The sequence below is a fragment of the Rhea pennata genome, chromosome 8, assembly GCF_028389875.1.
Source record: "Rhea pennata isolate bPtePen1 chromosome 8, bPtePen1.pri, whole genome shotgun sequence".
NCBI lineage: Eukaryota > Metazoa > Chordata > Aves > Rheiformes > Rheidae > Rhea > Rhea pennata.
Window position 1 is genome coordinate 13642573 of NC_084670.1, and position 16340 is coordinate 13658912.

Sequence of the window (16340 nt, forward strand, 5' to 3'; positions counted from 1 at the left end):
CTACCTCTCACAGAATATGCTTACAAACGTGCAAGGACACATGTGTGGGGAATGCCTTTGTTTTAAATGTAGCTTAACAAAAGCAGCTGAGAACAGTTCTTGTTGTTCAGCAAAAAATGCAATAGGAAGCTCCAGGTACCATAAATTTATAGCAAGGTTGAGATGTAATCGGCAAGAATTTACTACTAGGTAATGGATAATTTTGTACCTTTCTCCTCTCCATGCCTCAAAGACGTATGGAGGGGGAAAAAAATGCTTTTTATACCTAGATGTGCTATAGTGCTGTTTTGCTCTCCAGCATCAGCCCTTTGAAACAGCTAAAAGCCTCAACAGCTGCCTTCTCCGTAGCCCTTCGAGTCACTGCCTACACACAGCCCGCTGAGTAGTCCACTACCCCTAACCTGAGGCTGTGGTGCCACAATCAGTCTGAAAGAGAAGAAAAAACAATAAAAATGTTTAAGCATTCAGATTTGTATGTTCTGTGCAGTATGAAAATGTTCAATACCATATACCGCCAAGTATAATGATCTTGGCTCTGATATTATGTGGGATTACAAATAATTCCTAATAATTTTTAGAAGTAAGTATCTAAAATTACACCATGTATATGTCAGCTTTATTATTAGGATAGAGAACAGGTTCCAAAAGCATACTGCAAAAACTTCTCTTACCTGGTAGGCTTATTTCTGTACATGAATAAATTTGCCCTTCTTGTCACTAAAATGACAATACAATATACAGACAAAACCCATTTAACATACATTCATCAGTAAACGTCCAAGAAGAACAAATTGGTATGTCAAAACAGAATTTACAAAACCTGAATGATAAAGCTCATTTTCCCAAGCGCTCAGAAACTACAGAATACAATAGTACAATTTATAACATTTTTCATCCTGATGCCAAAGTCAATTTTACTCTGTGCAAAAACACTGTACTGAAAACCCAGGAAGCCTCCAGCTCTCTAATGAATGGAGTTAAAACACAAAGCCTATGAAGGGTTTCTAATGGACACGGTGAAGTCCTATTTTTTACTCTTTCTGGCATTTTTTTTTATTCAAGTAGATTCAGTGAGGTCACTGTTTGACTGCATTTTGGTTTTACTTTTACTAACTCAAAGAATCCTAAAGCCAAAATTGCCTAAGGTAAAAGGATTGATCTAAGGATGGCACTTAACAGAAAAACAAGATCAATATTTTTCTACGTTATTTTTATTTCTGTAGAGAAAGCTTTCAATATGCCATGTCAAAGTCTGCAAAGTGGCTTAAATTTTTATTGATAAAATGACATCTTAAATAACATTCTGCATACTGTCTCGTTCTTCAATCATAGGTGACTATTTCTAAAATTTACTTAGAAGCACATGGAAAACAATTCACCCATTTACAATTCATAATCAACCTCAGAGATTCTGCTAAGATGTTTAAGGTCTTTCCTCCTTTCTTAAAATTTAACTATAAACAAAAATTGCTCAGAAAGCATTACAATATATTTGAACAAGATAAAGTAAAAAAAAAAAAGAAAGAAAATTTAATAACAATTTGTTAGATTCTTTTCAAAAAAAGAGGCAGACTGTTTCAGAAGAACGTTTGTAAGTGACGTTTCAACACTGTTTTTTACTACGTCCGTATTACACATACACAGAACTGATGGCACCATTGAATCCCAAGTAGCAGTCAATGCAAACATCTTGCTTGCTCAGATTCAGAAGATGTGTTTCATGTGCTTGATTCCGTATGTTTTAAAGAAAACCATGATAATCAATGCCCAGAGTCCTAGAATAAATCCTCCAGGAGGATGCCAGTCCTTTTGCTTTGGTTTCTGAACAAAAGAAAAAGAAACAAACAAAAAAACACACACAAATATATATATATATATACACTTATATACACATATATAGTATATATAATGTATACTGCTACATATATATAGTTATATACACATACACGCCATGCTTAAGTTTTCACATTGAACAGGCATTGTGTTTATCAACGGGGAAAAAAAAAATCCTTGTCGTAGAGAAAAAATGCCCAAACAAGCTGTATTTCTTCATAAAGCAGAAGTATCTTTCTTCTTAATGTGGCTGAAAGGGCTTAAAAGCTGGTGAGAAGTGAGCTTACGACCAAGCAGGGAAGTAACGACCACGCAAGGCCCCCAGAACCGTGCTGGAGACACCACCTTCACGGCACATTATCCGCACTGGGCCTCTTGTTCAAACACATGTGTTTGGACAGAATTTCTAATGTCTGATCCCATGTTAATGTCAAAGAAAAACTTTCTGGGTATGAAAAACAGTTCCTACCAGTGAAAATATGAACAAAAATGGACTGCTGTTGTTTTTTTTATCCCCTCGAATGCTTTCTACAGCTCCTTCCATACTCAGAATTATTTAAATAAACAGACACCTAACCATACAAAAAGCTAAGATTCATTGTTAAACGAATATCATAACACAAAGTAGTTTTGTTTTAATGTCAGTTTTCCAGGAGGCTTCGTTGAGTCCAACTGCTTTTCCTCAACTGTAGAAATACATTTTGCAATTTGTTAAGGTTTCTTCTATCACACACTTAACAGTACAAGATAAAACTCATCTGTCCCCTTCCTGCTTCTCCCATATTTATAAATTTTCAGATACTCTGTATTCTGTGAGAAATGCATTGTAGAAGATAGAGCTGCAGAGTGCCCCAAAATTTGTCTTTAAGGCTAAGAAGAAAGGTGAATACCAAGTTTTGCTTGTATGATGACAAAAATATCAGAATTATGGTACGGAGAACTCAGCCCCTCGAGCCTACATCTACTCTTGCCTTCAGCAGGCACGCTGCATAGATCTACGAGGCACAGAGAAGACTTCTACACTATTACAATACTAAATACTGAAGTGCTTGCTGAGTGTATTATTCCTGCCCTACTGACAGATTTGCATGACTTTGTCCTTCTACAGAATGACGCACAAGGAGCATTAAATGTATTTTGGTTTTGTTGCATTTAAGTCATATTTAAAATTATAACTCTGGCATGCAAATAACCGTAACAGAAGATGGTACTGTTTCAATTTCTGCATGACTCTGCTTATGGAAGCCTGCTGTTTTCCACAAAATGCACCAACTGGCTGGTGAACTTCAAGGCAGGAAGGAATAGTTTGCAGCATCTGCTCTTTCAAAACTGCTTTCTTATCAACAAGAAAACAACACTTGTGGATTGCTCAGCTTCCATTTTCTAAAGCCAGATAGTTTTAACTTTAAGATTTTTGCTCAAATAACAAACTTGTCATTAAAAAATTGAAGAAATAACCATGTCACCCAAGGCACCTGAAGAACTTGATTCTCTGAAACATCAGTGAATTTATTCTTTCTGATAGAAGAATCTTAGAACTAGCATTATAGTTTACATTAATACGTACAGAAGTGAAGATTTAAGCAAAGACAGTGTTTGTATATACATACATATATATATATACACACATACACAAACACACCACCACTCAATTTCCTAAGAAACACACATCAGCTGCAATGGATGCAACCTTGGTAATTCACCACCTCACTCATAATTCACACATCTCCATATAAACATCTCAGGAAATCAATGCTAAATGTACTAAAAGGCTGCCAACATATCTCAAACCAGAAAGTAATAGCACACCCGCCTTTTCCACACCAAAGAACTTCCTTGTTTAAATCTTCCTAATTAACCCATAACTTCGTATGCATATTGCAGTGCTCATTTCATCAATCTCTTTGTACTATCAATCTTTCTTTTCCTGGATCTCAGACAAACTCCTTACTACAAAGTGGCACCTGACCCTTCTAGACAAATGACTTCAATTTGCAGGCAGTGACACTAAATGCCTGCCTCTCCTATTTTGTATAGAACACATAATTTAATTTCTTTAAAGAATTTATATGAATAAATATTTAAAAGGTGATCTATGAGTATGCCTTTACATTTTGTCATGTCGTGTACTGAAGCCTCCTCCATGAAATTCCACAAGAAAACAGAGTCTAGTACAGCAATGTCTCTGCACTGCAAAATCAAGGATGCACAAATAAACAGTTTAAAGCCATGTGCCACAGCTTTAAAACATATAGGATATATAATTATAAACATGATGGTATCACAAAAAATAGCTGAGGATATACATATTACATTCTTAGTCATCCTAAGAATAAATATATCTTAATGAATAAAATTTAAATACCTGGAAACTGAAACCTACATGAAAATACTAAACCACAATAAAAGGGCAGAGATGCAACTCTTCTGTACATTTGTAACAGTCAATAGTGAGGTTAACTGAGCACAAAATTGTATTGAAATATGCCATTATTTGCTCCTAGTGGCATACAGACAACCGAAACCTTATGAATACCTAAAATGGGATTACACAGGTTCATGCGTGAACCTGCAAAGTTTATCTTTAAAAGCTGAAATAAATAATTTCCTTAAATTAACTTGATCCTATTCCAAGAAAGCTCATCACTGACTTAAAAGTGTAATTAGCTTTTGACTCTGACAAGTCTACCACTCCAAAATCAAGTCCAATATAAACCAGAAAACTCTAGTTAAAAAAAAAAAAAAAAAACAAAAAAAAAAAAAAAAAAAAACCACTTTGCCCAATTGGTCAGGTCATTAGTGAATTAGCATTAGTAGCATTAATCATTAATGAATATAAAGTTTCTCCTCGATTCTTAAAAAATTCAATGTTTTGCCTATTAACATGGCACAGCTTAGGGTCTTACTCCAACAAATTTCTCTTAAAGTCAGACAATTGTTGAAAGTTGGGCATTTTCTCACTTTTGTGAGAAAATCCAAATGGGCAAAAAAGTGTGAAGTATTGCAAGTATTTTGATTTGCAATTAGTTATCTATATTATATCTAGACTGATGTGAGAGGGTGTATTATTACAAGACTGAGGACTGTTTGCAGTACTTATGCCTAGCTCGCTTTGCGACCGATCAGGAGGAGAAGAGGCAATAGTTCTTACAGCTCAAATTACTCTTCCATCTAGAATTCTGTTTGTAGTAGTACTCCCTTAAAACTTTTCTAGGCATCGCTCATATAATTGACATATTTAGGATTTGTCATTTACACTGCATACAACCCCAGTATAAACGCTCTCTCCCTGCAATAGCAACTGTAACACATAGGTGAAATGCACATGTAAAACGGTACTGTGTGCCAGGAACAAATGCATTTAGCAGCTTAAGGGCTAGTCACTACTGAATTGCTGGAGATTCTGAATTAAAAAGATAGGTAGCTAAGCAACAGCAAGTTTCCTACTGCAAACAGCTTTCTGTTGTACTCTTTATAGTTCTGGTAAAATCGTTATTCTGCAGAACTTAAAAACAGTTAACAGAAAGCTGCTCCAATACTGTAATTAAGGAGAGGATAAAACAGTGTATTTGCAAACTGGATGGGTCTGGAGGGACCCTAATGGAGAGTATCCAAGACTTTCAACGAAGGTGTTTCATAAAACATACAGTACTTGCTATAGCAATTAAAATGAACTTTATGGAAAAAAATAATAAAATACATTAAAGTTCAAGTGGTAATTAGATTAAGAATGGTCTGATTTTAAAAGGTTAAATCAGAACAGAAATAAGATTTAAAACATCACATATTAACATTTCACGTGCAAAACACTATGCTAAAGTATCATTATAATCCAACCCTATAATCCTCTTTCAGCAGAGCTCCCTTTTCCTTCAGTGCTCTCAATAAGGATTAAAATATTCCTAAAGAAAGCTTTAGGTTAAACTCAAAATCCACATTTGGATGGTAACCGTAGCCAAAACAATGCATAGAATGTAAATATAGCAGTTTTACAGGCAGGAAAGCATTAATATCCAAACTGGGACAGGCCGATTCTAAGTCTGCTCCAGCATCTTATGCAAACAGGGCTTCAGAGAAGGGGGGCAAAACCTTAAAAATGATGCGTACGGTAACTCGCCTATGGGGAACGTTCTCCCCAGTGTGAGACAGATGGTGCTGATTTGTGTCACAAAACAAGAGTGCAAAATATCTAGAAGGGCTTTGTTCCAGTGAGTCCATTAAAATGGCAGTTACCATATTTCAAATTAATCCCTGCTCTATTTCCTCTATAGAGTTTCAGCTCAGAGAGCCTAGGCCTGGTTTTGGTCTAGGGGAGTAAAACGTTCCCCGGGGCTCCTGGGGCCTTCAGGCAGGCAGCGGGGAAACCCAGCGGACGCCCCTCTGCAAAGGTCTCTCCGCCTCCACTCGATCTGGGGGTCAGCGAGCAATAGCGGGGAAGGGGAGCAAGGCTGCTCTTTGCCACTGCGGTGCCCAGGGTCCTTATTAAGGTCGTTAGGTGGATTTTATGCATTTTGGGGTGTAGATTTCTTCATTTTCTTCACAGACACTCACCATTTGAATGAATATTTGTATTTCCTCCACTGCAACTTTGAAGGTTTCTCAAGATATCTGCTTTTATGTTTACAAGGTCAGTACTAAAGACCAGTGCTAAAACAAGAAAGATCTACGTTTCAAAACAGCTCTTCAGAACACAAACCTAGCGTCAGATCCAAGCCTGACGCCACATGCCTGCTTCTCCTCTCAAGGAGAGAGGGGGAAAAAAAAAAAAAAGGCAATCTCAAAATGAAGGACAAGGTAACTCCGTGTTCCTCCTGAAAAGCCAAATTCTCCTATGCAGAATACCATGGCAATAGCATGTGTTGCATACTTCTTACAGCCACTCCATAACAATTTGGATTTACTTGGAATTTAAAATTTCAAACTGGGCAATCATTGCAATTCTTATTAGAAAGCACAAAACAAAGGTCAATTGCAGAATGAATTTTTATGCATCACAAGTTAAATCGCAGTATAAAATATGCCCTCAAGCTTCCAGTGAAAGTATGCACTTCTAATTTGTTGGTTACAGTGTTGATTTGGGGTCCTCACGGGGAGGGGGATCTTATAATTCCATCCATCTATTAATAGTTTAATCTGCTTTTGCGCCCACAGCAAGATTAAAGTCATAAGAGAACTCCAGCATAAAGGATGCCTGTTAAAGTGTTTTTGTCTGATCTCCCAGTTTGTATTTATTAACCACAGTGCCATGATTACAGCTATCCCCAATATGAAAAAAATGATGAAGAAAGTTCACTCACCACCACCAGTAAAATCTTACGGAAGATACAGGAAAGAACATCAGTTAATTTAACATGTCAATACCAACAACTGCACTTTAAACAAATCTAATTTATTTGAAAACTGTAGGGTCACCATAGCTACTATAGCTCCATACTGTTATGATAGCATTAGTTCATTTCCTTCCAAAACATGTTACCTACAAGAGCTTTCCAGAAATTAACTTCTACTCCAACCAATGGCTGCTCACACATTAGTCTCAACTTTCAGTGTTATCTCTCGGCATTACACAGCACTTTAAAGTGCTTTTAGTGGTTTAACAATTATTTATGCATCTTCCAACCAGTGAAACTATGCATAATATACTACTTCTAATTATGGGAGGCTTTCCCAGCACCTGAGACTCAGGGCAGCTCAATTCCCACACAAGCCACCACTCAGACGAATGATGCCCTCTTGGCAGACACCCTAGGGATAGGGCCTCCAAAACAAGACACGTGAGTTGCTAAATCCAAAGCTGACAATTGCAGCTCTGTACTAGTAGCTATAGCAATTCGTATCCATCTTCGATAGACCAGCACCGCAGAGGTCTTACCTGCTCAGTCAGCAGCGAGTTATCATGATGGCAGTCAGGAATAAGTGTATGCTTACGAATGCAGAAGAAAAAAAGTCATAGGATAAAACTGCATTTAAAAAAATAATCTGTCCCTCTTTTTAAGGTCGGCTGAGAAAATTTTCTATATTTTAATCAACATCATACTCCAAAAGAAGCCACTATCATTATTTTCACAAAAGAGTACCTAAGTCCTCTATGGATTATATTTGCAAACACAAAGTTTCATGCCAATTTAAGCATACAAATAGAGAAAACGAACGGCTTAATTTAGCAGACTTGAAAGTCAAAACTTGGCCACTGTTACTTTGAGAAGACTCCTTTATAAAAAAAAAAAGTATTTATTTAATTTAAAGAAAAAGAGGATTATTAGCCAAAAAAAAAAAAAAAACAACAAACAAACAGCTAAAGGCATTCAGCACACGGGATATTGCCATAAACTGGAAGACAAATTTATTGAGGTCCTTACACTGGAGGAGGTCAGAACATTACAAAAATATGAACTTACTTAGTTGGAAGGTAGATCTTAGTGGAGATGATCGCCAAAAATAAGTGACACACCTGCTGCTACCCAAACTTTGAATTAAGTGGGCAGCTATAGCAGATGCAAAGAACAAAGGAGGTGGAAAAGGGCAGGTAGAGGCTGATAGTGTGACAAAGATATTGTACATTCACTAGAAAGGAGTGAAATGGTCCAAGCTACATTCAACAGCACTATTTTTGGAGCACTACTGCCCACTTCCCACTGGGAGAAAGTTATCTCAAAGCCTTCTGCAGTAGAGATTTTGTCCCTGCAAATAAAATGACTCATTTCCAGTGGGAGCAGAACCAGAACCAAAATCTCAATTTTACAGAGAAAAGGCAGTATATACATAGGAGGGCCCCCACCTCTTTCAGTTTGTGATGATTACTCCAAATACCAGCCTTACCTACCTCCCCCTTTCCAAGCAGCACACCATTCTCTCCTCCTGCTTGGATTTACCATAGTGTCACTCAGGACCACGAGGTGAACCCATTTAAAATGCATCTCAATTAATAAGCTCCAAGGCATGTTTTTTTCCTTAATCTCTTATAATTAATTGTATGCCTCAAAACTTCCATTATGAAGTATAATCTTGATCATTCAAATATAAATTAAGGTGTATTTGGCTATATGGAGAAACCATGACATTCATAAATTATTATACTTTTTTTTTGTTTTTTTTTCTTTTTTTTTTTTTTTCTAAGATATCCCATGGGTATCTATTCATTTATTTCCAGGTGGCAGGCTGTATTAACAACAGATGTTAGACAGCATTAGATCTTATACGCAATATGCTATATTGACTACAAAATACAATCAAACATCTCTACAGTTACATTTTAAGAAACTGCAATCCAAATAAATATTCCCTATTCACTTACCTTTTACTGCTCTTCTTTTTTTTTTTTTTTTTTTAATAAGGAGTCTCCAGAATCTTTACAACTAGAATTTATGAAGTTCTCCTTTGCTATGAGCTCTGTGCAACATTATATATTTGAGCAATAGAGCTCCAGGTTTTGCTTGCACAACCCAGAACAGCAATACATTTAAGAAGTAAGAAAGAAAAATGGATGGAAGGAAAGAAGGCAGGACTGAGGTGAAAAGGTGCCTACATATTTAAATATGCACGATCAAACATGGCTGTGTTTTTACTGGAAAACATTTCCATTGAGAAATCGGAATGTTACAGATAGTGACAGATCCATTTGCTCCCCCCACTTTTAAAGGCAATTTTTGTACTCAGTGGTTCTGCGCTCACGCGCTAGACAAGTACTCTCATCCACATCTATGTGGTATATACTCCCTACGTGAGCAGGGAAAAAGAAAAGGAGACAGAACTATTATGAAGTATCAACCTAATACTTTTGGATATTCTAGCTCCTATACAACCTTGAATACAAATCATAAAAATATGGATGCAGTGGCAAAACTAGCTACTTATTTTGTGGTTGCACTTATTACATAAAGTCAATTTTGTTGTCTGCTGTGTCAAAGAAAAAGGTGTCTCAGAAAGCACATTTATTCCTGCGAAGAGGTTTTGTAGACAGCTGTCATTAAAAAAGATTGGCAGATTTATGGTATCATAAATATTCAGTGCTCCGACATGACATTTACATGGCACCAGTTCATCAGTGGAATGCTACATGGAGCTAAACACAGACAATCTTTCTGGAAGAAAAAAATGCTAAGCTGAGCACACACACTCCAGGCTATCACACATAATACGTACAACATCTTTCCAAAAGGCTAAGTCCTTTAAAAAGCTATAACCCTAGATTTTATTTAACAGCAAACCACCTGCACTTCATCTGCCTACTATCTAACCTAACCTTGCTTACCACAGTACTTCTATGTGGTTACCCAATCCCATGCAAGGGGGACATCATCTGATCTCAAGCCATAAACGAGTATGCTCAAAATACTCTCTAACTGGTCTTTTGGTGTTGAGAACTGTCTCCATACAATCCTCCTTAAAATACATGATCCAGCTCTAATTCACACTGCCCAACCACCGGAGCTGGACTGCTCCGGGAACACGGTGTCCCAGGGGACAACTGTCCCACGCGGGCTGGGGAGGGTGCGAAGGCAGCAGAGTGCTGGCTGCGGCAGGGTGCCCCACAGCCACCACGGGAGCTGGTCCGTGCACAAGTGACCGCTCACGCAAAGCTGGAGCGCACACCCACACCCACAGAGAACTACCACCGCAACAGCGAGATGGGATGCTGTTTTGCCTGTTCAACAACACAAACACAACAGTTCCATTACTGGAGTCTTTATTCATTTACTCCTTCCGTCCATTCTTAAAACGGGAATGATTTGATCAAATTTCAACCCTCTGAATTATTTAGTAAAACAATTCCAGGCAGAGCACCAGAGAGCAGCCTGCCAATATCTCTATCTCCAGCCATTCATCAGTCCTGTCAAGAGCCCGGGAGTCACGCTGCCGCGCTCCTCACAGCGTGCTACTGGAGGGTAAACAAAATATAATTAACATAACACAAAAATCACCCACAGCACCTCACGAAGTTTACATGGTTAAGTGGGATAAATGCGAGAACATATTTGGGGCTAACAGTGTTGCCACCCGAAGAAAAGTGTTGAGCAAGGTATCTGCCACCACAGCCCTGCAAAATGTGTCGATTGGTAACGTTTATATTCTGTCAATGTGAGCTTATTGGTAACCACAACTTGTCATTCTGCATATGTTTAGAAGAACAAATACAGTAGCTAGAAGAAAAAACCTAACAAAATTGTTACTGTTAATTTTACTACTCACTGAAATGCTTTTTAAATAAACATGGTCTATCAGAGAAGCTCTCGTGCTTGTAAACAATAGAAAAAGGTAATGATTAATAAAAACTCCACAAGCACTGAACTGACATCAGAAAACTGAAATTAAATCTTGCACCTTGGATAGCCTCCTATAGCATATTTCAGTAATCAGGCTTTCATAAAGAGGTCCTGAACCTGCATACATTTAGTGAGAGGTAACACAAATTGAGTCAAAGAATTTCGGTCATTTACTCAAATTAAGCCCAAGTGTTTCCACACATGTGCACGCTCGCATTGTGCCAATGGCCGGTGCAATCAGGATCGACTAATGATACAAGGAAGAAAAACTAATAAATACTTTGCCCTTTGCCTGAATAGCTCAGGATATGCCCTTTCCCTCCACACCACACACACACATACTGTGTGCGGGCACTTGTTTTATTCCAGACGTTACTATTCCAGGGACACAAAAACCGGATCTCTGCCTTTGCACCAGTTTCTACCACAGACAGGCCAGAGAAATTCTGACCAAGATGTGCATCATTTCAGGAGATGCCAATGGCTGCTGCTCTTCCTGATATTCACAGCCTAACCACCTTTTGCAGAAAAATTAGCTCAGAGATAGGAAAGATAGCTTTTTTTTTCTGCATATACAACAACAAATCTTGTTTATTAACAAACATTTAGAGTATTTTATACTTCATGCTTGCCAATAGGTTTCATTACCACTTCAAAGTGTTTTCCATCAAAGTTGTTCCATCCACTAGAACAGTTAAACTGATCATCAAAAAAAACCCCACTCTGGAATAGTATTTCTTTTGTTAAATATCATTATTTACTAAAAGAAAAATGAATTAATTTATCATTTAAAGTTATTCACAAATCACAGTTTTCCTTTCATTAGGGAAGTTCTAAAACTTCTGTTCAGATTAAGTGTAATTTTAAACTGCTATCCTACCATTCTATAGGCTCTCATGATATAGATGAGATTTACTATGTGTTAATTCAATAAAGAGTAACAAGGAAATAAATGTAGCATTAATGATATTTTCAGAGTCTTTAAAAAGATCAGTATTTATATTAAAAGACAATAAATAAAGTTACTACAGTAACTTTTTTCATGTAGTCTTTTACTGCTGCAGTTCACTTAAATAATAGTCAAGATGATAGTTTTTACAATCCCAAAATTCTAATGCTAGGAATTACACTCTCTCACTGATACCTTCGTAGTTTAACTGTCTCCACCCAATATTGATATCTGGTATTTGGATGTAATTGCAAATAGGGGAACCAGTCTAAGAATACTATTTCACTCCATTAAGCAAATTTTCTCACTATGATATGAAAAATGTCAACTACTTAATTAGTACACCTATTTTTCCCAAGCCCCTAAGTGTACCTAAGCTATGTTTTATGATGGCCCAAGGAAAAAAAAAGGAGGGGAGAGAAAAAACATAACACATCAATTATGCCTCCACTCAATTGTACAACTGTTTTAAAATGAGTGAATAGTTAAGACAAAATTGAAAAATTACCGTAATGGGCTTTTGACACTTCCCTGCTGAAGCAAAAATTAATTCTAACTCTCTGTTTTTATGCAAAGCCTTTATAATTTCTCTAATCTCAAGTTCCCATGAGAGGGAACACAATACTTTAAAGTACAAGAACATGACGCTGGCATCTTCTCTTTTTACTTATGCAGTTTATTTGATAGAACTCTAAACCACTAAGCCTCCCTTTGTACTTAATATAAGCCATTCTCAGTGGAAATACAAGTTAATTTAAGTGAAATGAACTTTTAGAAAGAATGCATTCTCTTGCACAGGAAGCTTCACTAAAGAAAAGCTTTTTTAAATACAGCATCTGTTTCCTGAATTGCCCTAGAATTTGTAATAAAAATAAACTAAAAAGAAGCATAGTTTTTAAAAGGTATTTTTCCTTGTGAACATTATAAACATAAAAAACAGAGCCTAACTGAATAAGTTATTTATCATCTTACTATGTTTTCCAGTTTCATTTCCACCCTCCATGCATGAAAAAACTCTACCGGAGTAATGAATGAGTGGGTTCTAAGTAAGGCATTAACCTTCTTCTGTTTTATTAAAAGTGACTAATATCATACTTACTGCTTACATTACAAAAGTAAATCAAATGAACCACTGATATACTTTTCCATAGACACTACGATACACGGATCACACACTACATTCACAGAGTTGCAGTAATTTATTTCATAAATTTCTTTGCCCTCAACCACACTTGATATATTTGTACATCAGATACGATGCTAGAGCAGCACATGGTGTATTATAATGCCAACAAACCTTTTAAGGTCAGAGACAGCTTGTGCATGTATTTAGGCTATTCCCACGTGAGTCAGAAGTATATTATTTGCATATCATTATGCACTGAAAACCTATTCAGTTATCCCCACTGAAGACAACTCACCACAGTGACCTAAATAGTATTCACTTTTCTAGTATCTGAAGGAAGAGTAAATAAATTGGACCCAGCGCAGATAAATCCAAAACGGCTCAAAACATCTAAGAATCCAGGCTTAAAAATGACAAATGCAAATGAGTGCAGACCAACATACCACAAAAAGTCTCACAGAACCAAAGAAAGATGAAAATTATATGCTTAATAGACAAGGACGACAATGCTGAGAGTGAAAACGGCTGGAGAGAGAATTCTAGCAAAAATGCTCCGACCTTAGCTAAGCTTATTATAGCCACAAAGGAGTGCAAAGAGTCTCAAATAAAAAAGCTCACTTAAAAATAACCTCCCTACGTTAGCACCTACAGGAACAGTTTTAATATCAGCTGCCCAACACAGATAGCTCTTGACACTTGAGCTGTAGCACCGTGCAAGAATTCACATGCCGCCAGCAACGGCGATGCCTGGAACGCCACGTATTTGTTTCCTCCCTACCTGCTGCAACACCATGCACGCTTTCCATAACCACCACAGCTACTAACGTGCAGTAGCAGCTCCCCCAGTTTTCATTCCCCCTATAATTATGGTATTTTGACTGAACTTCTACCAACCTCTACTTAATCAGTTTTTCTAGGCATCCTTCCCAATTTCAGTACGGTACTAAGAACAGAGAACATAAGCAAAGTATCTAGGTACTCTGTGCAGAAAGTCAGAATAGTTTAACATAACAGTCCTTTATGGCCTTAGTCTACAAATAGGAATCTCTCCTTGTTAGTCTTGCTTTGGTTTTTGCCAAGTGAAGTTTACTTAATGCTGTAAGCATTTTTGAACCTATCTCTGATCAGAGTAAAACTCTGATCACAGCTACAGCAGAGGAGAAACAATAACCAGAGTTTTAAAATCACACCTGTGAGCAGGTCATAAAACACAACCAAAGGGATCATGGTATGATCAAGTTCAAAGCTAAAATGAAGACATATGAAAACCAAGAGCATACACTGAAAGCTTTGTGCATATGGGATCTTGCAACACATAGCTGATTCAGCTGTAAAACCCATCATTATTTTTCTGAATATATGAAATACAATAACCCTTAGAGTTCATGGTTGTCTAGTGACCCTTCAAATGCATCTATCTGAAGTGCATAGAAGAGTAAATTACACAGATCTAGAGTGCCCTGTAAACCTGACATGTTGCAGTCACTTCCTTCCTCCTTCATTTTACATCCTAGACAGTGCTTATTAAAAAGAAATGATTACAGGAATTGCCTCTTAAAGAAGCTGCAACTCCAACATGGAACCTGTATGAATTACAGCTCCTTTAGCACCTGGGAATCTTTTAATATATTTTTAAATAGTACATCTGACAATTCTACGTGCTTGTGGATATGAAACTGATATCTCTTAAGCCCAATGCATTAAATGGATGATACTACATTCACATACAATGCCTGATACTATCAGTACTCTCATGGCAAACTGAACACTCCCACAATATGAACAAAAGCCTCAAATTTATTTCAACTTTCCATAATAATTTTCATTCTCTCTCACCTGCTTATGACAAATATAAACAGAAATTTAGGGAATTTACATGTATCTTATCAATTTTGACTTATATCACCAATTTTGGTTGGCATTAGCAATTCTGTAGTCACACTTTCAGCCAGCTTAAGCTGATCAGGATGACTTTTTTGGTAGCAGTAGTTTTCAGCTCCCTGCTGTGCTTAACATCAGCGTAGAAAAGAGAGCAGGGATGTGTATTAGGAAGGTGGGGAAGGTAAGGTGGCCTGCTGGACCCCTACCAAGATTACTCCAAGCAGATTCTCAAATTGACTCCATCCCACCACTGCCAAGAATGAAGATATAATGCCAATTTTAAAATACAAGGATTTTCACAGACCATGGAAATAAAAGGACACTAATTGGGAAGAGAGAACAGTTGCTTCCTAGGCTTCTTTGTCCTAGCTGCAAGATCACTACAGCCTAAAAGACAGTGGCTTATCATGCTGCATAAATTGCCTCCATTTTAGCAATCGCATCTCCCTGAAGAGGTAACCAGCAAGACAGCAGAACCACAAAGCTGGAGCTCTGCAACGGCAGCGTGTATACTACTACAGTATCTTTGTGGAGGAAGCATGGTTTAGGCATGCAATCCCACTGCTGGCTGCCGCTTCTTGAAAGTGGTGACAAATACACTTTCCAAGACATGACACCAGAGAGACTGGAACCTACGGACACCCAGCAAAGCTAAAGTATTTGCACCAAACAGACCATCTAGATAGCTGTTCAACTAAACATTCTTAACAGAGCTATGCAGTGTTTTATCTGTGCAGATATACACATTTGACTGATAGAAAGGATTACACAGAGAATTGTTTTATTGCTTTTAAAATATACTGGATTTCTACTTAAAAAAATGCAAGGAAGGAGGTAAAGTTATAAGTTTACTGTATGGATTGGGAATAAAGGACAGAATGTGCATGCACCATTTCTGGCAAGAAAGAACTATCATCCTCAGCCTCCAGTTTCTCTGGGTAGCTGGCATAAGACATGGCAAAGTTATCCATTATAGAACCTGTTCAGTGTTGTATTTCTACCAAGAAATAACTAAAATAAGAACCCTAGAATTGACTGGGGACCTCATAAAAGCTAACTTTCAATGTGTTTAGTTATTTCATGCATCGTATTCGGCTATAATTGGAAGAATTTAATACTACATTCACTTCCCCATAATGCTTGGTCAGCAACAAAAAGCACTAATATTTTTTTTCTGGCTCTGGCAAGCAGTGTTGCATGCAGACACAGAAGAAATAGTCTCCATGCATGAATATTCTGGTAGTCTACCCTTCCAGAAACTAGAGCTCCTCATAATTACTGGTATATT

The 16340-nt window shown here is 37.3% G+C and overlaps 1 protein-coding gene across 2 annotated transcripts in view; it reads right to left on the minus strand.

Annotated features, from left to right (window-relative positions):
- Positions 1 to 594: 594 nt before the first annotated feature.
- Positions 595 to 16340, minus strand: part of PIGK (phosphatidylinositol glycan anchor biosynthesis class K) — a 72524-nt gene continuing 56778 nt past the window's right edge. The window contains exon 11 of one of the 2 annotated variants that reach the window (XM_062581335.1): positions 595 to 1821. In XM_062581335.1, coding sequence (XP_062437319.1) covers positions 1705 to 1821 — 117 coding nt within the window. In that variant the 3' untranslated portion in view covers positions 595 to 1704. The remainder of the gene's footprint in view (positions 1822 to 16340) is intronic. The other variant, XM_062581336.1, reaches the window with a different exon arrangement.